At 42.1% G+C, this 23,426-nt stretch overlaps 1 protein-coding gene across 4 annotated transcripts in view; it reads left to right on the forward strand.

Annotated features, from left to right (window-relative positions):
- Positions 1-23,426, forward strand: part of CORO1C (coronin 1C) — a 116,822-nt gene that overhangs the window by 89,843 nt on the left and 3,553 nt on the right. For all 4 annotated transcript variants that reach the window (XM_035017212.1, XM_035017213.1, XM_035017215.1 and 1 more), the window contains 7 exons: positions 12,554-12,683; positions 15,596-15,777; positions 16,933-17,052; positions 18,025-18,129; positions 20,075-20,220; positions 22,653-22,710; positions 22,811-23,056. In XM_035017212.1, coding sequence (XP_034873103.1) covers positions 12,554-12,683; positions 15,596-15,777; positions 16,933-17,052; positions 18,025-18,129; positions 20,075-20,220; positions 22,653-22,710; positions 22,811-23,056 — 987 coding nt within the window. The remainder of the gene's footprint in view (positions 1-12,553; positions 12,684-15,595; positions 15,778-16,932; positions 17,053-18,024; positions 18,130-20,074; positions 20,221-22,652; positions 22,711-22,810; positions 23,057-23,426) is intronic.

Raw genomic sequence — 23,426 nt, forward strand, 5'->3', positions numbered from 1 at the left:
TTTGACCTGCATCTAGTTTTTGGTGATTGCACGCTAATGGTGCAATTCAACATGCTCCTCTGTCCTCTGAACTCCCCGCAAACTGGCAGCTGGATCCTGAAGTGTGATCAGATTCAGGTTCAATCCTTTCAGCAAGACTATAGCTAGTGTTATGTTCTTACATCAAGAGGCCCATGATACCGAGATGTCTGGTCTTTGTTCTTTTTTGATTTGTGCAGCTATCGATGCTCACTGCTCAGATCCCACAAATCCTTAGGGGTCACAAAATGGTAATGTGAAATTCTGTTATTTTGTTTTCAGTTTTTAGCTGGTAAAAATTGTAAGTTGATGCCCTCTCTTATCTACTATTTGGTTGCCCAGTAGTACTGTTCATATAGGAAAGTAGGATAGATGATTGATTCTTAACTTTTATTTACCCAGTTTTCAAGATAATGAATTGGTTCATTCTCAGAAGATGACCAGATAACTGGTTCTCCCCACCCACACCCCTCCACCCCCATTTTCATTTCATTTTGAGCTCATGGATTTGAACATATTTCATGGGTTTTGGTTCATTACAATTCTTATCTCAAAGCTTAGGTCATCCAGTCTTTGTTAATGGGAACTTCTTCGAGTTTCCTGAGTTCTTTTGACAAACCGTCATTTTTGGTAGCTTCCCTGCTAGTTGGTATGTTAAGGTGTTCCAGGCTCATCTTGGACATCTCTTCACCCACACTTCATATCGGCCATTTCTGCCAGAAGCTCTGGCTTCTTTTAATGGAAAATGGAATTTCTAGATCAGTTTGGATGCTAGGAATGCTCATTGTTACCATGGTGATGATCATTTGTTTTTAAAGATTTTGTTTATTTGAGAGAGAGAGCGAGAGAAAGCACGAGTAGGGGGAGGGGCAGAGGGAGAGGGAGAAGCAGGCTCTCCGCTGAGCAGGGACCCCGATGTGGGACTTGATCCCAGGACTCTGGAATCATGACCTGAGCTGAAGGCAGACCCTTAATCGACTGAGCCACCCAGGCACCCCTTTGATGATCTTTTTTTTTTTTTTTTTTTTTAAGACTTTGCAGTAAATGGGGCTAGAATATACATATATATTTAAGAATAAAATACCTTGTGACTTCATCTTAATATTCCTTGTTCAAATTCTGGACTATCTAGTTTTAACCTAAGCTCTTGAATTTGCAACTTTATCTGTCTTCTTCCACACTGAGAATCCGGGTTCTCAAGGACTCAGAGGGTGAATTAGAGAGCCCTGATCTCACATGCTTTATCATATTATAGATATGACAGACTCAGAGCAAAAATACTGTTATGAGTACTGGTTGATGATTACCAAAAAATAGTTTTAAAAAGCCACAACTTTTTAATCTATGGTATCTCTCTTCTCCCTCTTTAAAAATGATATACTCTGTAATTCCAAGATGACATAGCCATTACATTTAACAGCCTCTCCTTCTTAGTTCTGTAAGTCACTATATTTAGTGCTCTCCGTAGGTCCTTACATCCACCCCTGCCTAGTCATTTGGATCCTCTAAAGCTCCTTCCCTAGTAGATTCTAGACCCCAGTATGCTAGAACCCAACCAGAGAGTGCTTCCTTCTGGGACAGGCCCCGCATTGAGGAGAGATTGCAAAGAATGGAATCAAATAGAAAAGGCTCAGGGGAACAGTACTTTTTAAGTCCTTCTATATAGATAGTAGCTCGTCTGTGACCTTTATAGGTTTGAAGGTGAGTTTTTCTGAATATAAAATCCTTGGTCACAGTTTTTCCTCAGGTATCTAAATATATTATTCCATTTTCTTTTGGCATAAAGTGTTGCTGTCAAAAAAAAAAAATCCAGATAATTTAGTTCTCTCTCCTTTATAAACCATATGTTCTTTTCGCCTAGATGTTCATAAGATTTTTTTTTTTCCTTAGAATACAGTAATCTTGCTAGAATATTGTTGGTTATTCTGACTTGGAATTCCTAGGCTGGTGGTATGTTCTTTCAGTATAGGGTTTCAGGACTTTTTTCTCCCTCCCAGGAATGTTTTCTCAGTTATATTCCTTAGTATTTGTTCTATGTTTTTGCTTTGGTTTTCTTCTTCAGGGACTCCTCCTGTTAATCCATATGCTTTGTCTTCTTTACCTGTCTTCAATATTGGTCAGTTTCTCTCCCAACTTTTTGTTGTTGTTGTTCATTTATTTTTATTTTTTAATTAAAAAATTTTTTTAGGATGTTACTTTTTATTTATTTGAGAGAGAGAGAGCAGAGAAGGAGAGTGACAGAGAGAAGCAGACACCCTGCTGAGCAGGGAGGCCATTGTGGGGCTCGATCCCAGGACCCTGAGACCATGACCTAAGCTGGAGGCAGACACTCAAAACCGACTGAGCCACCCAGGCTCCCCTAAAAAAAATTGATTGAAGTATAGTTGACACATAGTGTTTGTTACATTAGCTTTAGAACTTTAATCTTTTTTCTGCCTTTTACCTTTTATTTCTTTGGGGGCATTATTATGTTTTTGATAATGTGTTCTTTTTTGGTTAGTCTTCACTTCTAAAGTGATTTTTCTTTTGTTTCTAATTTCAAAAAATTTTTGCTACCTTTTGAGTTTTTCAAATTCTGATTTTATTTTGTTTTGAAATAGTGATTGTTTTTCTAGTTGAGCACACCTTCTTACCATTCTTTTGTTGTCTATAGGACACTATTCTGTGCCTGTTCTCTTTGTTTCTTATAGTAATTTGGGGGGCCTTGGCTTTTTTTTCTTATTTTTTATTTTTTATTTTTTTAAAGATTTTATTTATTTTTTTGACAGAGAGAGAAATAGCGAGAGCAGGAACACAAGCAGGGGGAATGGGAGAGGGAGAAGCAGGCTTCTTGCCGAGCAGGGAGCCCGATGTGGGACTCGATCCCAGGACCCTGGGATCATGACCTGAGCCGAAGGCAGACACTTAACGACTGAGCCACCCAGGCGCCCTTTTTTTTCTTATTTTTATATGCGTTGTTCCAAAGGTGGCTCAGTTCCTATAGCCAACCTAACTTCACAGAGCTCCCCCTTCTTTCCTTTTCAGGTAGTGTTTAGAAACGTGGTGGCTTGCTTTCTGAGATTTCCTGGCCTGCTTTTATTTGGCCTTTCTCATTCCTTTGTCCCTCTTATTTCTGTCCTTCTCAGATTTGATTCCAGTCCTTGGAATTTCTCTTTATTATGGGTCCTGTCTCAGAAAGGAGCCCTTTCTGGTTCACTTCTAGAGTATGGGGTCTAGACTGAGGTCTAGACTGCTCCAGCCCCTTCAGACCTTTGTATTTCTGGTCCCTGTCCCTGCCTGCTGTTGGAGGGGGCAAAACCCTTCCCAGTTTCCACTGCTTCTTTCTCACTTCTCTCATGCTTGGCTTCCTTAGCATTTAAAAAATAGGGCCTTTGTGAGGAATAGCCCTTTTTATGGCTGTAACTCTCTTCACTGCTTCCACTGTTACTCTCAGGTTTGTGAAGCACCCCATTGCTGCCCCATGATTTTTCCATACAAGAGACCCATAATACATAGGTCATATGGCTATTGGTGGTTTTCCTCCTCCCACTTGCATTTGGGGGTTATCACCTAGTTCTGGGTTTTTGTTTTGTTATCTGTTTGCTCTGTGTTTTTACAGAGAGACTTGAGAAGATCCCAAAACTGTGCTTGCCACTGACGCCACCATCCTTCCAGAATCTTCTATTCCCTTTTATTGGTGTTGCTAGAGTGAACATTTTGTAAATTAAATAATGCTTTGAGATAAATCCTCCTCCTAGTTTGTTTTTTTTTAAGCCCTTAAGTATGGCACTGATATTTTAATTGTTTAATATCCTCCAAATCATTTGTTATTGTTACTGGAGCAATTACAAGAAGCTTTTATAGCTTAGCAGTTGAAATGAAATTTTAAAGAAATAGTTGATTTTTCCTACCCTACCTTCTCAATACCTCATTTTCCTCTTTGCTCTCCTGAAGGTAAAAGTACACTGTATGATAGACCTATCCGTTTCAAACACAACACCATTTTAAAAAATTTTTACGTTATTATTATGATGATGATGATTTTTTAAGTAATCTCCACGCCCGCTGTGGGGCTTGATTCATGACCCTGAGATCAGGGGCCACCCACTTTATTGATGGATCCAGCCAGGTGCCCCAATACCCTTTTGTTTTTAAAGCAAAATGCTTTCAGTAGTTTCCCAAGCCTAGGCTATTGGTAGTAACCCAGGAGCTACAAATAGTAGGTAGTGTAATAAGGCCTCATTCTAGTAGGAGAAGAATCCCGAGAAAAGCCCAAGATGGGGATTTAGAGCATGTGTAGGCTTACATGCCCTCAGACTCAGTTGCCTTACAGGTAAAATAATAATAATAACAATAACAACAGGAAGGAAGCTATAAATATAAAACGAGTTAGTATTTTTACAGTGTACCTATAGTGATTTCATAGCAGTAAGAGTATCTTTAGCAAATACTCAGTTAAAAAAATACAATAAAACCACTTTGTCAAATGAACTGTAAAAGAATTAAAGTTTTTTTTTTTAGAAAGAGCAAATGCATGCTGCGGGGCGGGGGCGGGGGTGGGGGTTGTGTAGCAAGGAGGGGCAGAGGAACAGGATCTTAAGTAGGCTCCATGCCCAGCTCGGAGCCTGTCGCAAGGGCTCCATCACACAACCCTGAGCCGAAATCAAGTCGGACACTCAACAACAACCCAGGCGCCCCTGAATTTATTTTTATTTTTTATTTTTATTATTTATTTATTTGACAGGGAGAGACACAGCAAGAGTGGGAACACAAGCAGGGGAAATGGAAGAGGGAGAAGCATGCTTCCCCACTGAGCAGGGAGCAGGGAGATGTGGGGCTCAATCCCAGGACCCTGAGATCATGACCTGAGCCGAAGGCAGATGCTTAATGACTGAGCCACCCAGGCGCTCCCCCTAAATTTATTTTTAAAACTTGTTGTATTTATAGTTCTAATTCCATTAAGTCCTAAGCATTTAAGCATTGATTTGTTAATTTTGCAAGCATTGATTCAGTGACAGGATGTCCTTTTGATTGTAGGTTCAGGCTAACGGTACATTCCTTCATCTTTTACAGATGACTTTTTATTTTTTTTAATTTGTGGGAAAAAGATTAGCTGTATTTCTTGTTATAAGAACAGCAGACAGCACTATACAGTAGACTAAGATTTTCTAAGTAAATTAATTTTTTTTATTAACATATAATGTATTATTTGTTTCAGGGATACAGGTCTGTGATTCATCAGTCTTACACAATTCACAGCGCTCACCATGGCACATGCCCTCCCCAATGTCCATCACCCAGCCACCCCATCCCCCCATCCCCCTCCCCTCCAGCAACCCTCAGTTTGTTTCCTAAGATTAAGAGTCGCTTATGGTTTGTCTCCCTCTCTGGTTTTGTCTTGTTTCATTTTTTCCTCTTTTCCCCTGTGATCCTCTGCCTTTTTCTCACATTCCACATATCAGCGAGATCATACGATAATTCTTTTTCTGATTGACTTATTTTGCTTAGCATAATACCCTCCAGTTCCATCCACGTCGTTGCAAATGGCAAGATTTCATTTCTTGAAGACTGCATTATATTCCTCTGTGTGTGTGTGTGTGTGTGTGTATCACATCTTCCTTATTCATACAGATGACTTTTTTAAGCAGTCTGAAAGTAAATTACATTGGTGTAGCTGACCTTTAATGTATTACTTTTTGAGGCAGTGTCTTATACTGGCAGAAAGCAATTCTATAAATCCTCCTCTCAAAAATTATACTCTGTTTCTAGGTTTTCCAGACTTTTCATGCTGTGAGTTCTTTTCTCCAACAATATCTTCTCGTAGAGAGTTTTAAAGATTGTGGCTACTAAGTATTTGACTTGGGAAAAGTTTAGCCCCAAGAAAATATTACTGTTTTAAATAATACAAAGAGCAGCCAAGTTAAGTTTAGTGAATGATGTTGACTCACTGTTGTTTGTTCCTTATCTGCAGGGAGTAAACAAACACAAATGTAAGAAATGGCCGGTTCAAACAGTGGGTTGCAGTCATTGCTTCTTCCAGAATCTGGGAGAGGGAAAGATCTTGGAAACAGTATTTGTCTTACTCGTCTCTGGCTAGATGTTCTGAGCGGTCCCAAATGAAGTTCAAATGGACATTTTTCCCTGCTCCCAGATCGGTCTTACACTAGAAGTCAACAGAAGTAAACCCCCTATTTTGCACATCATTGCTTCTGTGACAGATTTTCCTAATACAGTGTTTGCCTGGAAATAAAAATGGAAGTGCTGCTGTAGTTGGTGATAAGAGTGAATTCCTCAGTCATTCTGCAGGTCTTCATGTTATTTCCATTTTGTGCATATTACATCCGGGCCGCTTGCCAGTGGTTATTATAACCTGGGCACATCAGAAATGAGCTCTCAGTTCCTGATTTTCCCAAAACTAATGTTGTTTTCCACGGCCTGGTTCATTTAGGCAGTTTCTGTAGGGGATTCTGCTGTTCTGCAGCTGCTACAGAGTCTATAAGCCTCTGCCTGTCTCTTCAGATCATCTCTTTTCTTCATTTTCCCTTTGGAATTGGTCTCCTTAGCATTTAAGAAATAGGGCCTTTGGGGGGAATAGCCCTTTTTATGGCTGTAACTCTAGTGTCTAGACCAGTAGCAAGTTCAAGAGGGGTGATTGAAGTTGGGAGGCAGTGTCTGGAAACGCTTGGTGTGTGCTTTAAATTTGCACTGTGTTTGAGAAACAAAACCATCAATGAATTGCACTTCAAAATTGCTCTGCGAGAGAAACCCAAGTTTCTTAATTTTCGTCACTTTTTTCTTTTAAAGATCTTATTTTTAAGTAATCTCTACACCCAGTGTGGGGCTGGAACTCCCAACCCTGAGAGCAAGAGTCGCATGCTCTGCCGGCTGAGCCAGCCAGGCGCCCTGTTGATCACTTTTTTCTCATTGGAACTGTTCTCTCGAGCTGTCCTTTTCCATTTTCAGAACTTCACGTGTTGGGAAGGATTCCAGTGACACGTTAGTTCCTGAACATTTGCTTCAAGTTATGTGTTTTCCGGAACCATGATGGGTTTTTACTGACTGATTCGCTTTTTCATCTGGAAGCCCTTGGGACTGATTACGTGGGTTTTTTGTTTTGATTTGAACACAACATTGCCATAGCAATGTCTAGTCCAGATAGAAAATTTCAGGAATACACAGTATTACTTAAAAAACATAAAGCAAAACATCAAGTGGAGGAGAGAAAGAGCTTGCTATCCCTGCCGTGCGGAGATGCGCAGTCTGGGCAGAGCAGAGGATGGTTGATGCCTGTTTTCCTCTCTCCTCACTGACTTTTTTTCAAAAAAAGCTGTTTGGCTTAGAGTAGTGGCTTTAGCGGCTGAACATGGAACCGAGAAAAGCTAATAGACCTGCATAGAAATCAGAGCTGTTCTCATTTGTGCTGATGGGTCTAGGCATGTACTAGCGCTTTCACACATCCTGTCTTGCATGTGAATTAAATAGTTGGGTACAGTGCTGAATTAATTTGAAGACAAGACTCAAAGAAATCCTGGTGTTCGCACCTAAAAATATATGCAGGGTCATAGTAAACAGCAAGAAAAATAATCGTGAACACAGTAAGCATTTTTTTTTGGCCAAGCTGTGTTTTCTAAGCCCTTTATGTACATGATTACATTTAATCATTATAACAGCACAGTAAGGCCAAGAATGTGTCCCATTTTGCAGCTTAGAACACCAGCCCAGGCAATAACCGGTTTGTCCAAAGGTCACCCTGTTTGCAGTATCTCACATCAGGACATCAGGGAAGTGCTTCAGGTATGCAGAATGTTTCAGCTCTTTTGATGTGTCCTTAATGCCTGTATGCAGAGCTGATGCTGGCCCCATATCAAACAAGGAAACTGAAGCTCCCGGAAGTGAAGTCCCTTCTTAATGTTAACACAGCCAGTTAGTGTCCTAGCTCTGTCAGGAACCCGTGTGTTCTGGCATCCAGGCCAGCATCCTTTCTGCCACACCAGGCTGTGTCCCAGATTATGCACAAGAAGACTAAACCTGTACCGACTGGGGGTTCTGCTTTGTTGTCCCTGCGCTTCAGGAGGCAAGACCTCTTCAGTCCAAACAGGAAGGCCATTGCCTGGAAGCCTCAGACAACCCTACAAAGGGCAGAGAGCCACATAACAACAGGCCTGTGTGTAGGGCCAGTGGGCACCAGCCAAGCGGCGTGCATGCTTTATATGGAAAAGTTGACAGGTCTTCCAGCCCTTTCCCACAGTCCGCAGTGCAGAACACCACCACCTTTATTTACCAGCAAAGGCAAGAGTTCCATCATCTTTTCATTTAGTTTCACAGACTTTTCCAGTCACTGGCACCTCCCACTGTAAATCCTCGGGTCTGTGTTACTCCTTCCTTCTTTCCTCTTCTTCCTGTCACCTAACTCCGTTCATTGTTAGAGGTCATCTGCCCAGAGTCTTCCTGGATGCACCAGACTGTATAGGAAGAAGGTAACTTCATGGGGCACCTGGGTGGCTCAGTCGTTAAACGTCTGCCTTCGGCTCAGGTCATGGTCCCAGGGTCCTGGGATCGAGCCCCACATCGGGCTCCCGGCTTGATGGGAAACCTGCTTCTCCCTCTCCCACTCCCCCTGCTTGTGTTCCCTCTCTCGCTGTGTCTCTCTCTGTCAAATAAATAAAATCTTAAAAAAAAAAAAAAAAAAAGACGGTAACTTCATGACACTTGCATTTTCGTGTAGCCCTTGCCTTATAGCAGCATAGCTTTGGTTGCATGCGCTGTGTGGGTTCCGGGCACATTACACAGGCAGTAGCAAGAGCTAACACTTGGGAAGAGCCTGCCTTGTGACAGGCGTTATGCTAAATACTTTAGACTCTTATTACCACATTGCTTCTCAAATGAATCTGCCTAATGAAAGCAGATTCGTTACTCTTCCCGTTTTATAGAGGAGGAAATCTTAAGGCTCAGAAAGTTTAGGTCACTGTCTCCAAGGTTATGCAGCTGATATGGGGCAGAATCAGGAATTGGGCAGTCTGTTCTAGTTCTGGAGCCCATGTTCCTAACCACGGTACTGTTCTGTCTCTGCATCTGGGGGGGCACTGACTGAATGCCAGGCACTGTTCTAGGACTTACAAACTCATGTAATCCCCACAGCAGCCCTGGAAAGTGTAAGTACTCATGTTTCCTCTGTGCCCAGTGATGTCGAGTTGTTTGCCCAGGACCATCGCTGTAAGTGTCCCAGGCAGGATTTGAACCCTGCGGGGTCTGTTTGGCTCTGGAACCCATGCCCGAAGCCTCTACATCATACCACTTGTCTTCGAGTTTTGGTCTCTTAGAAGTCTCTGCTTTCTGTTAGACTGTAAACCGCTTGACAGCAGACTGTGTGTAGTCACCCTTTCCCCTCTTGCCTGGTAATGGGCCTGCCTTAAGTAGAGGCTACTCGAGAGAGGTGTTGTGTGAAGGAGTGACCAAGGTGGTAAAATGGGTTAGGAACCATTGAATCTGCTAAGGTGAGATAAAAAAGGAAGAGAGTTTCCTCATTTTAAAAATTATGTAATAAATTTTGCTCCATCATTGAAGTTTCCTTGCAATCCAAGGAAAACATGGATGGAGGGAGAAGCTAGAGACAGGAAAAGGTGAAGTCCCGTTATGGGCTCTGCTTCACCCTCATGTTTAAGATTGGAAATGCTGGCTGTAAACAAAGCCTTCCATCACTCCACGCCTCATCAGGGATTTAGAAAACACAGTATTTAATTGTGGTTAGAGTCCTTGCAAGAGAAGCCAGCAACCCGTGGTCATGGTGCCATCTGGAGATGGCAGGTGGCATTACTGCTTCTCCACTTTGAGGCCCGGGTCAGAATTCAGCTTGGAAAATGCATTTCCTGTTGAGTCACTGAAGTCCCATTTCATAATTGTTTCTCAGTGACTTTGGGCTTTGATCCAATCAGTTTTCCGTTCCTTCTGTTAAAAAAAAAACAACCCAGCCCTGCTCTACATTCAGATAGTTAAGTTCAATTTGGAGCTGTTTGACTAATCAGAAACCCTTCACTAAAAATAGTGTGTATCCGGATGAAAGCAAACCAGTAACGGTGGGGGTGGTAAGCAGATAGCCACACCCCCAGGGAAGAGAGGCACGGGTCAGAGTCTGTTTGGTGAAGAGAGGCAAGGTAGGTTTTCTTGTGCCGTCTATGCTTGTTCACGACTGCATTGTTTAAAATGTGCTCAGTGATGAGGGTTCAGGGGAAATCAGGTGACATCCTAAGCTTGGGCCCTTAGAAGTCACGTTTGTTTGGCCATGATTGGCGTAAGGGGTTATAATTAGCCTGGGCAGAATTTAGTAAGAGGTTATAGGGTTATATATACTATAACCAGGGTTAAAGTTAGCCTGTGCAGAATGAATGATCACTGAATTCTTGACTTTTTCCCATTCTTCAGGATGGCAAACTTTTTCTTCTAATTTTTTGCAGGACAACAGAACTGAGCTGAACCTTAAACACTCATCTAATCCAGATCTCTGCCTTCCACTAAGCAGTTGAAAACAGACAGTTGTTTGTCTTCTCCTTAAAAATCCCCAACAAAGGAAAATTCTGTTTCTCACTTGTTCCACTGTTGAGCATGATTTTTCACTGGCAAGTTCTAAATTTTTCATGAACTAGTTCCTTAAAATCTTTTTTGGTGGTAAATTTACTTACTTTAATATATTAATACATTTGAATTGTTTAATATATTTTAAATATTTGTGTATTTAAAATATATTAACTCATTTAATGTGTTTTAATCTCCATATGTAAGAAGATAATTATTTTAAACTTGAGCGTTTTCACAAACTGAAATAGTACTTAATGTCTGGTTTTCTACAGGGTTTTCGTGCTACTCAGCTTAGTGGGGACTCGGTTCTTTCTTCTTAGAGGGTGTCTCTTAACCTGTTAAAACTCAGGTCTTCCACTGTCAAAGTCTCTTGTCCCTTCCGTCTAATGCTTTTCCCATCCCCGTCCCCCTCTGCCACCCAGGTATGTCCCCAGTTAAGATATGATGAATCTTCTGTGTGTATTCACCAGTCAAGAGGACTTTTTAAAACCGCTTCATTGAGCTGTAATTCACATGCAGTTCACCCATTTAAAGTGTACAATTTAATGGTCTTAATTTATTCACAGATAGGTAAAACTACCACCAGAGACAATTTTAGCTCATTTCATCAACCCCAAAAAGAAACCATGTATTCATTAGCTGTCACTGCCCCCGAGTCCCCAGCACTAAGCAACCGCTAATCTACTTTCTGTCTCTATGTATTTTTCTATTCTGGACATTTCATATACACAGAATCCTGCAATATGTGGTCTTTTGGAACTAGCTTTTTTTACTTAGCATAATATTTCAAGCTTCATCCATGTTTTAGCATGAATCAGTACTTAATTTCTTTTTGTGGACAAATATTCCCTTGTACACATATATCACATTTTGTTTATCCGTTTCTCAGTTGCTGGACATTTGGGTTGTTTCCACATTTTGGCGTTTATCAATAATGCTGCTATGAACATTCATGTACAAGTTTTTGTGTGGACATATATTTTCATTTCTCTTGGGTTACCTTCGGAGTGATGTTGCTGGGCCATATAGTAACTCTGTGTTAAATCATTTGAGAACTGCCAGACTTTTCCAAAGTGGCTGCACCATTTTACATTCCCACCGGTGGTGTAGGGGGCTCTGATTGCCCCCCCATCTTCACCAGCACTCACTATCTGTCTTTTGATTATAGCCTCCCAGTGGGTATGAACTGATGTTTTATTGTGGTTTAGATTTGCGTTTCCCTAATGACTAATAATATTGAGCATGTTTTCATGTGCCTTTGAAAACTATATATCTTTCTTGAAGAAGTGTTCTACTTAAATTCCTTGCCCACTTTTAAAATTGGGTTATTTTCCTTTTATTATTGATTTGTTAGGAGTTCTTTACATACTCTTTTTCACCATCTTGATTGTGTTCTTTGAAAGGCAAAGTTTTTAATTTTGATGAGGCCTGATTTATCTTTTTTTTCTTTTTAAGATTTTTCTATGCTAGATGTTACAGACCTATTATGTATATTTTTATTTTCCAAATGTAAAATCACAGAAAACATGATGTTTTAAAAATGGCACCATCCCGCAGGAGCCCTGGTGTGTGGCGTTTGCTCTCCCCTCCAGAACCCTGGGCTCAGCTGGGGCCTGTCACCCAGTGCTGCGTCTCATGGGTGTTTCAGGTGTTTCCTATTCTTTGAATTTTTTTTTTTTTTTTTTTTTTTTGGCACACTTCTAACTGGAGATTTTGAACTTAACAGGGAATTTTAAAATAAAATCTCAACTATTAAGTAAAAGTGGAGAGGCAACATTTTATAGTCCTGATGGATGTTCTGATCTTTAATAGCCTACTCCATTTTTAAAAAACCTGCTTAGAGTCATACAATATTCTGCCTTTCATCCAAAAGCCAGTGTGTGTTCTGTTTATACAGAGCAAGTCAGCAAACTGGATGGTCACAGGAAATGTGACAATGAAAGGTCACCCCTCATTTGGTCCCTCTTGCTTCCTTTCCCAACAGGTGTGGCAGATCCCAGAAAATGGACTTACCCTCTCCCTGACCGAACCGGTGGTGATTTTAGAAGGCCACTCAAAGAGAGTCGGCATCGTGGTCTGGCATCCGACTACCCGCAATGTACTTCTTAGCGCAGGTGGGAGCTCAGCACTGGGGGAGGGCACGGTAGCCAGTGTGTTTCCATGTGTGCAGGGCGCATCTGAAGCAGCTCACCGGGAACTGACAGTGAGGGGCCGGGATACGGTGGCTCCCCAGCCCCCGTGCCCACAGGCACATGGCCATGTGTGAAGGCCACTTTGGCAGTCTGACTCAAGACTTGTTGCCTAGAGAAAGGAACAGATACGTTCTTACCTAGAATCCCAACAGACTCATGGCTCCTGCTGGGGCCCTTCCTGGACCACAGTTTCAGTTATTCCTAAGATAGCAGGAGGATCCCTGGTAGGAGCCCTGGGTGCCCGCTCTGAATGTTGTTGCCAGCTTTGGGGTGATCCTGTTAGGCAAATCTCCTTCCTTGAAAAAGATACTTTGATTTTTCTCCTTATATAAGTAGTACATGTATGTTATAGAAAAAATATATAAACAAAAGGGGAAAATAAAATCATTTGTAATCCTACCACCTACTCAGAAGGAATATCATCATTGATGTTTCTTTCCGGAAGAACTTGTGTGCACATACATAAATGATTTTACTCACAAAGATAGGTTCAGAAACTTTACATGTGACCTGCTTTCTGCTTTCTGTGCTTAGTGGTGCACTATGGTCCTGTTCGTGTGCGATTGAATGTTATTCCTATTTTTTTTTTTTTTTAAGATTTTATTTATTTGAGAGAGAGTGAGAGAGCACGAGAGCAGGGTGAGGGGCAGAGGAAGAAACAGACTCCCCACTGAGCAGGGAGTCTGATGCGGGGCTCGACCCTGGAACCCCGGCATCATGACCTGAGCTGAAGGCAGATGCTTAACCTACTGAGCCACCCAGGTGCCCCATTCCTGTGATATTTTTAACACCACCATTAATAGTCCACTGTCTGGATACCTTCATTTATTTAATCAGGCCCCTATTTCAGGACATTGAGGTTTCCTGGGGTGTTTTTTTTTTACACTGTTGAACAGCACTGCAGTGAACCCTCAAGCCAAGATTTAGTGTTCTTCTTGGTTTGCCACTTGAGTGGTTTCTAAGTGTTATCCTACAGAAATCTTGTCCTCTGCCTACAGCTTGAGATTTTATCTTTTATAGAAGCAATACAGAGGTTACAAGGGAGCCTTTCATGGGGTGGTGGAAATGTTTTATATCTTGATTGTGATGATGGCTACATGAATATATACATTTGTCAAAATTTAGCAAATCTATACTTAAAATAGGTGCATTGGATTGTATGTAAATTATACCGTAATAAAATTGATTTATAAAAAAAGGACTACTAAACTTAGTAGTAGAATTTTAAAGATCTTTCTCCTCACCAGTAAAAAGGAAGGGGGCAGTTGAGTTTTTAATGAGGAATAGAGGGTGTTTATTATGTAATAAGGTAAATTTAAAAACTTAACACCAGGTACCTATTGAAACCAAGGACTACTTTTCAAAAAAGATGCTATATAAAATTCTCTCTTTTAGTTAAGATCACAAGTGACTAAACCTGGGAACCCTTCTGATGTTCTACTCAGTCTGATAAGGAGAGAAAACAGTTCCAGAGGTGGAATTCCATCATGGAAATTTTCCTGCTGCCCCTTGTCATCGAGGTCCAGCATAGGGCATCATCAGCCGACTGATCCCCATTCTGCCTTTTACAAACAAGGAGAATGGTTGATGGCAGTGTTGTGCGTATTTTCAGACTACGTGATCCATCCATGGTGGCTGAAGTTACCTGTTTGCTTGTGGTGCACAAGGCAGAGGGAGGGTCAGGTCTCACCCCAGGATTCAGGTGCAGCTTTACTGTTGTGCAGGCTTTTTTCCCAGTCTCCTGTTTCCATCCCATAGACAACCTAGGTGTCTGGATATCAGTGGCTAAGTTTTTTTGAAGTGCTTGCAAAATTGGCTTATTGGCAAGAATTTATCTTCAGGGTCTCCATCCCTTATTTTGCTTCATCCTTGAACTAATGTCCTGGAAGCAACAAATGGCACCTGCTTTTTAAAGTAGTCTTGGGCGGGGCGCCTGGGTGGCTCAGTCAGTTGAGCGTCTGCCTTAGGCTCAGGTCATGATCTCAGGGTCCTGGGACTGAGTTCCTCGTCGGGCTCCATGCTCAGCAGGGAGCCTGCTTGAGATTCTCTCTCCCCCTCTGCCCTTCCCCGCCCCCTCTCTAAAATAAATAAATCTTTAAAAAAATAAAATAAAATAAGGGGGTCTTGGGCCTCATGCTTGAAGGAAGTTGGAGTCAATGAGCAGAGGGGTGTGGCTCCATCAGCATTGTGGCCTCTTCTGGGATCAGCTTCTGAATCCACATGCCTACTTGATTACAGTTTGGGCTTCTCAGATCAGCCCAGTCTTGACCTGTTTTTCTCCCCTTTTAAAGATAAAGATCTGCTCTGAGCACACATGCATTTCCCTTCCGCTTACTTGATTTACCATGCTTTAATGTAAGACCATGTTTTACAGCATTTTTGATTTGAATAACCTGCTGTCCCACTTTTTTGTTGAGTGTTCTAAACAGTTATTTAAACTTTATTTTTAGTTCTGCTGGAGAAGACATAAACTGTTCATTCTGATGTTGGTTTTACTAGAAAAGGGAAGATTAAGATCACATGGGGTCCACCAGTCCCAGTTAATTCTCAAAAAAATAGATTTTATTTTCTTAAGAGTTCTTTGGTCATTGCTTTTTGTTTGTTTCATATGAACCCAAACTTAGCAAGCCATATTTTCCCTTTAACACATTTCTTTTATACAGATGTCTTTTTCCTTTGTCACTTGTGTTTTTAACTCCCAGCAAGTAAATAGAGCCACTTACAATCAGCGTCTTTCTTTCTGTGCATATGTCTCCTCACTGTATTTGTAGCTTTCAAGCGTTGCTGTGCAGGTGTTTCTCATCTCTGAGGGGCGTGGCTTTGCTTGCTTTCAGGCTGTGATAATGCCATCATCATTTGGAATGTGGGGACCGGGGAAGCCCTTATAAACTTGGATGATATGCATTCAGACATGATTTACAACGTAAGCTGGAACCGGAATGGCAGTCTGATCTGTACAGCTTCCAAAGACAAGAAAGTGAGAGTAATCGATCCTAGGAAACAAGAGATTGTTGCTGTAAGTATGCTTAGGACAAAATGCCCCATCTTGGTAGCACTTCAGTGAACTTTGCTTGTTAAAAGGCAGGCTGTAGAGGCCTTACCCCTGGTCAGTGGAGCCTCGTTGTGTGCAGACGCCAGACGCTGAACCGTGAATCCGAAGAGCCTTGTACAGGCTTCTGCCTCCCAGCCACTCTTCAGAGTTGTGCATTCCAGCATTTACACGAGTCTTCTCTCTCACTTGGGGACCATTTTTCACAAAGAAATGAAGTTTTCATCAGTTCACTAGAGTCCTTGAGAATTTGCAAGTCTAGATCAGCTAACCTAAACTATTAACTGCATTCCTGGGTTAGTGCTGAGGATTGATCCCTGCCCCTTCCTGCAGCCATCATCAGAGAACCTCCAGAGATGCCACAGGTTGTCTCTTCAGTTCCATGTCTTAGTTTCTGCCACTCAGAGTAGGCCTCACCAGGTCACCCATTGTGACAGAAGATGGGCATTTGGGACTTGAGCTGGGGTTGAAACGGCAGGTGCTGGATCCCAGAGTGTCTTGCATCAGCCCCGGTCTCTGGTCCTGCATTTGCGTCTCTCTGGGGTGTGCTGGTTTTTCGGCAGTTTTACTTCTTAAGAGTTGGGTGGCAGTCATGACTAGTGCTTATTGAGCACTGGGGACTTGCCCGGCCCTGCGCAAAGGGCTTTCTCCACTAGAACCTTCAGGGCTCACAACTAGTGCACTCTCAGTGAACAAATGAGATTAAGGAAGGGGTTAACTGAACTAGACTTCCTTCTGTCCAATGAATTTGGTAGAAACCGTAGGGTATATCCAACTTCAGGTTATATCCTCTTGAGAAACAGACATCTGGCAGAGTCCTTTCATGTTTTTTATTTTTACAGAGCATGGACTTGGGTTGGCAGCAGGGCATGGTGGAAGGAGTGAGGGTTTTGAGTCAACTCCTGGCATCCCCCCCCTGAGGGACCTTGGCCAAATTACATAGTCTCTTTGTTTTCTCATTTTGGGAGGACACACACACACACACACACACACGTGCACGCCTGGTAATCTGAATGGCATGGGGGGCATGGATTGGATCCAGGTATGAGCCCCCACTCTCCCACCCCGCCCCACCTTTACCGCAGTTTGAATATAATATGCCTATGATTCTTGGTCCCCCAGGAGAAGGAGAAAGCACATGAAGGAGCAAGACCTATGAGAGCCATCTTTCTGGCTGACGGGAATGTCTTTACCACTGGTTTCAGCCGCATGAGTGAGCGGCAGCTGGCTCTCTGGAATCCGGTACGCCCCTTCCCAGCCTTTCCACTGGCTTACATTTAAGCTTTCTCTTTTCTGAGCAGGTCTTTGGGTGGGTAAATGGATTATAGGATTCTTAGTGTAGTTTTCTGAACTCCTGCTGGTCTTAAATTGGATGTTACGTTCTTACCCTCACTGGAGACTTATTGCTTAAATGTATTACAAAAATGCATTCCTGATACTCTCAAGTAGTCTGTGTTGACTACGTTTTTTAAAAAGAATGCACAAAGAAGCCAGTGTTTAGAACTTGGGAAACAAGTTCTGAACTTTATTTTTATATGATCAAATGTTTGAATCAAAATAGTCATGCTTAGGAAAATGTCGAGAATAGAATAAGTGAAAAAAAATAACAAAACTGAATATACGGTATGATCTCAATCTGTGTGTGTGTGTGTGTGTGTGTGTGTATGTTGGAAGGAAGGAAGTAGACAAAAGCGGTCATTGTTTTTGCCACCCACTGGACTGTGGGATTATGGAATATGGGATGATTTTTACAGTCTTTCTGTAACTTTAAAGAATGTATATTTACAATAAGAAACATTTCTTTTGAAAAAGGAAATAGGGTGCCTGCCTGGCTCAGTAGAGTGTGTGACTCCTGATCTCAGGGTCATGAGTTCAAACCGTGCGTTGGGCGTGGAGCCTACTTTAAATAAATAAATTTTTTAAAAAAAGAAAAAAAAATCACAAAGGGGAAGGGCTGTCTGTCTCATCTTTGTCTGTCTTGGAATCACAGTGATGTGTACCTTGATGAGGTTGTCAAATTGACAGTTTTCATTGGTTTGGAAAATTGGTATTTATGTGTATGAATTGGTATTTACATGTATGAATATTATGTGTGCATTGTTCAACCTTTCATTACTCTAGGAAATTGCTCGCATAATTAGGGATAAAAGAATGATTCACCTTGTAAAAATGTGTGTGTATACAAATATATATATATTTGTATTTTTTTCCCAGAAAAATATGCAGGAACCAATCGCTCTTCATGAAATGGACACTAGCAATGGGGTGTTGCTGCCCTTCTATGACCCCGACACCAGTATCATTTACTTATGTGGAAAGGTAAACAGTCATTTTAATGTTTCATATTAAATTTAATCTTGTAAGAGGAAAAGTATCCTTCAGAGATATAGTAGATGGGCAATGCATTACATCATTTTAATATTTTGATTTATCTTATTGTGTGTATGTCTTAAGCTTAAATAAGGACCAATGATTTTAATGTGTTTTCGGTCTGGAGACTGGACCCTTTGAGTTTGTCATTTGTATGGTAATAACATTCTGTGTTCAGGACTTCTGACTGCAGCAGGGATGGGGATCTGATGTTGGGGCAAATGCTGACAGGGATATCTTTGCTCAGGCACTCTAATGAAAAAAAGAGGACACACTGATGTTCCTTTCACCTCTGGTGCCATGTGATCCAGGATTTTAGATTGCTCTGTAATGGTATGACGAGTGAGTAACGAGGTAGCCACATCTAATGCTGAAATCCACCGGGTAGCCCTATATTGGCATGTAGGTACTTATCACCACATGCCATGAGCTTTGTGGATAGGAGCTTTTGAAGGCCTCAGAGATTCTGCAGGGTGTTTTTCTTGTTCCTGGAGTTCCAGCATTAGGGCCCTGGGCTTGAAAGTACGTGGTCTGCCTAGTTTCAGGAGGTGACAGTTGTTACAGGAAGACCCCACACTAAAATCAGAAAGCCTACCTTCCTGCCTTATGATCTCTCTAATTACAGGGTTACCAGCTTGAGGAGGAGGAGGAGGAGGAGGATTTCATTTTAGTGGACAGTAACCTTAATGTTCCATATTCTTTTGTAGGTTCTGTTTTCCTTAGAATTTTTGTAGTTGAAATAAATGAATTAATGCAGCTGGAGCTGTTGATATATTTCCCCCAAACCTGTTAGGTAGCCCCTTGCTAGGTAAAGCCAGAGATGTTTCACTTCTCATAGTTGTCATAGATCAGTTGCTTAGAAACTGGGATCTTGTCTGTTTCCTTGAAAGTCATTTTACTTCAGATGTTCACAACTGCCATAGAGTACATCAAAACAAATAACAGGAGTGGTTACCCAGATATTATTAACCCGAGGTGGAAAGTTAGAGTATGCAGGAAACAGATAGTCTGTGTTTAGCTTTTTTACCATTGCTTTAGATATTTACACCATTGAAACGAGTGGAAACCATGCAAAATGAGAGACTTGTAAACAAGGCATAATACTGCCTGGTTATTTATATCTTACACACACACACACACACACACACACATTGCTTCTAGCAGGCAGCCTTGCCTTCGTTGTTCAGGTTGGTATAACTGTGTGACAGTTATACTTGGAGAGACTAGCATATGCTTCAGATCTCCAAAAACATCTGACTTTCTAAGCAAAATTATCGTAGAATTTGACACACTGCTGCGAGATAGCACTACCTTCTAAAGTTAAAGGATACTCATGTTTTAGTAAGTATCTTAATTATGAATTAAGAATTACTATGAGTTAATAATGAATTACTAATGATTAAGAACATTTATTCTAAATGTTTCTTAATTATAAAAATCTTACTTTTATTATCATCTGATTGTCCAGTGTTAGTGCCCTCGGGTCTGTGAACACCACCATTCCGTTGCCAGTGAGAATCAGCCATTGCCTTCTCTGCAGTCCCACTAGACTTTTGTTTGTTTTTTGAAGTTGAACTGCAATTGCAGTTGCTTGGCCAGAAGTGTTAACATTTTTGCCCTGACTCCGACTTGGTGTCTAGGCTCAGTGGAATAAAATTTGAGCCTTCAGTAGGAGGCAGAGGAGACCGTTTAAAGGACAGGCTAGCATCTGATAAGTGAGGGCTGGCTTTGCCAGGAAGAGAAACCATCGTATCCTCTTCCTCTGAAGAGAAAGCAAAGGTTGGCCACTGAGGCGGAGTCCCGGTTAATGCTGGGCTTAAAGGGGAGAGAGACCCCACTTCAGCCAGATGCTTCAGGTAACATCCAACGCAAACTTGTCTCTGATTTCTTGTAGGGTGACAGCAGTATTCGCTATTTTGAGATCACAGATGAATCCCCGTACGTCCACTACCTCAACACATTCAGCAGCAAGGAGCCTCAGAGAGGGATGGGCTACATGCCCAAGAGGGGACTTGATGTTAACAAATGTGAGATTGCCAGGTAAAGAATGGGTCTGGTGAAGTCTTCACATTGTTTGTGCCCTGCACACCACACAAGAACAGTACATCTACCAGTCATGCCGTGGAGCCAGTCTCTGCCCTTTGTTGTGGTGTAGAATTGGTGTCTCCTTTCCTGCCCACACTTAGGAACATGGAGTTTTATTTACTTTTTAAAAAGATTTTATTTATTCATTTGAGAGAGAGACGAGAAAGCACAAGCAGTGGGGAGCGGCAGAGGGAAAAGGAGAAGCAGACTCCCAGCTGAGCTGGGAGCCCGATATGGGGCTCGACCCCAGGACCCGGAGATCATGAGCTGAGCCAAAGGCAGACTACTCAGGTGCCCCGGGACATGGAGTTTTAGAGCAGTGAAGAACCTTTCAAAATCATTTAATTGAACTGTGTCCCTCCCTATTCTTCACACTACATAACCTGCAGTGCATTGGGTTAGCCGAGGCGTATTGCACACTTAACTTATATAGCAAAGCCTTCATCTCTTGTCTTCAGGCTGAGACTGTGGCCAGTGTTCCCTGGGAGGCAAGCAGGGAGGGCCTGCCCTTGGGATGGAAAGAAGAGATGGTTTTTCTGCCCTGTGGGGGGACAAATACGTTCCAAACTGGATTGTAGACCTCATGGATCCTAAGTTAGAGAAGCCAAAGACCAATAGCTGGGTGTTGGGTTAGCTTGATTTAGGAGGTTCAGCTGTGTTATATAATTCCTGCCTCTCTATACTACTGTGGATTTAAAATTCTATATTGCATAATGCTAGTGGTCTTCCTAAAGGGTAGGCTTTTTTGTCCTCCTGGTTAACAAATGATAGTTCATGAGACTCACGAATGACTGACCATTTCTTTCTTTTTTTTTTTTTAAACAGTTTGGTCATGTATTTTTTTTGTTTGTTTTAAAGATTTTATTTATTTACTTGACAGAGACACAGTGAGAGAGGGAACACAAGCAGGGGAGTGGGAGAGGGAGAAGCAGGCTTCCCGCTGAGCAGGGAGCCCGATGGTGGGGCTCAGTCCCAGAACCCTGGGTTCATGACCTGAGCCAAAGGCAGATGCTTAACGACTGAGCCACCCAGGCACCCCAATGACTGACCATTTTAAACAACAGAATGACTAGCACTATCAGGCCTAGTCATACTGCACATTTGTATAGCACTACATTTCTTTCTTCTTCTTTTTTTTAATTTTTAAAAATTTATTTTGTTTATTTTAGAGAGCGCACGTGCAGGGGGAGGGGCAGAGAGAGAGGGAAAGACAGAGCTCTCAAGCTGACTCCCTGCTGAGTGCAGAGCCCGACGTGGAGCTTGATCTCAGGATCCTGAGATCATGATCTGAGCCAAAATCAAGAGTCAGGCACTTGACCAACTGAGCCACCCAGGCGCCCCACAACACTACATTTCTATGGACATCTGCCTAACTATGCTGTCCTGGTCACACAAGTAATGAACACATCTTTAAAAATAAAAATAATTTTTTAGAAGCCCCTTTTTACATTAATTATTGTAAGTTTCTTTTTAAAATACATTCAGTTCTCTATAACTGGAGCAGTGAAGGAAAGAAAGCTGTCACAGATAATTCAAAATTATGGTGTAAACCAATCTCATCAAAATGTGGTTCAAAATAGACTGAATCCAAACTTAAAGATTGCCTCCAGTATTTGGGAAAGCCTTTATTTTACTGTCATCTAAAAGTTTAAGAGACTTACAAGCATAATCCTTCAGGATCCTCCTACGTATGAAGTGTTTCTTGAGCATTCGTTAGACACTGGGCACTGTGCTAAACAGGCCGCCACACGCAATCCTTGAGCTGGCTGTCAGTCCCGGTGCAGTCTGTTTTACCGCCAAGCTGGCTGCAGAGGTTCCCACTCTTGCCACGTTTTGGATAATTTCAAATTTTTCTTGAGTGTTAGACATGATGTGGTTTGCTTGGATGCCAACATTTTAATCTTAAGATTGTTTTCTTTTCCTTTTTAAAAATCCTATTTATGCTGACAAACGTTCAACTACCTCTAGTTGGCAGAAGGCCTGGCATCCAAGTCATAGAAGCTATTAATATTAGGTGTTTGTTCTCTCCTGCCTGCTGACTTGGTCCCTTTTCCAGAAGTGAATCATCATCGGTGGTGGTGTTTCCACCATGGCTGGTCAGCCCCCAGATGACTGGAGTTGGACCATCCTCAGAAGTATGAACTTCTGCTCCTGGTTCTTGTTTCTAGTCCACCATTTCCTAGCATGGTTACTCTTGACTTCTCTTTTCTCACCTGGAAAATGGGAACACAAATTGTACCTGCTCCCCAGGGTAGATCAGCTAAGGTTATAGGCAAAGCATTTTGTGTTCATACAGCAATGTAGAAGACTAGTGGTCAGTCATGAAGCCTGTTACCTGGCCTCCTGTTTTCACTTAATACAACTTTGCCTTTATTTCCCCCTTGAAGATTCTTCAAACTTCATGAGAGGAAGTGTGAGCCTATTATCATGACTGTTCCCAGGAAGGTAAGTGCCCAGTTTCCTAGGCAATCCATGTTTAAAAATATTTTTTAAATTCCAGGTCTGTCTTCTTTAACTAAGGATTTTCCCAAAATGTCTCTTGTAGTCCGACCTTTTCCAAGATGACCTGTATCCTGACACAGCGGGGCCTGAAGCAGCGCTGGAGGCAGAGGAGTGGTTTGAGGGGAGGAATGCAGAGCCAGTCCTCATCTCCTTAAAGCATGGATACATTCCCGGCAAAAACAGGGATCTCAAGGTGGTCAAGAAGAACATTCTGGATAGCAAGCCCACTGCAAATAAGAAGTGTGATCTGATCAATGTCCCTAAGAAAACCCCAGACATGGCCAGTGTGGTAAGGCCTGCAGGAGGTGGAGGGTGTGCTTGGCTGGCTCGGGGCTTTGATTTACCTTTTTTTTTTTAAGATTTTTTTTTTTAATGAGAGAGAGAACACGGGCAGGGGCAGAGAAAGAAGCAGACTCCCCACTGAGCTGGGAGCCCGATGTGGGGCTCGATTTCAGGACCCTGGGATCATGACCTGAGCTGAAGGCAGCTGCCTAACTGACTGAGCCACCCAGGCACCCTGGGCTCAGGGCTTTTAGTGAATGAGAACATGTACTATTTGTAAGGACCTTCTTGGTCACATGACATTTGTGAGCTTGTGGCCACTTTTGTCTCCTTTAGCTGTGTTTTTTTGTAAGGACCGGGGTAGAAGTCAATCTATT

The sequence above is a fragment of the Mirounga leonina genome, unplaced genomic scaffold (assembly GCF_011800145.1).
Source record: "Mirounga leonina isolate KUSES-001 unplaced genomic scaffold, KU_Mleo_1.0 Mir_171, whole genome shotgun sequence".
In the NCBI taxonomy this organism is placed as follows: Eukaryota; Metazoa; Chordata; class Mammalia; order Carnivora; family Phocidae; genus Mirounga; species Mirounga leonina.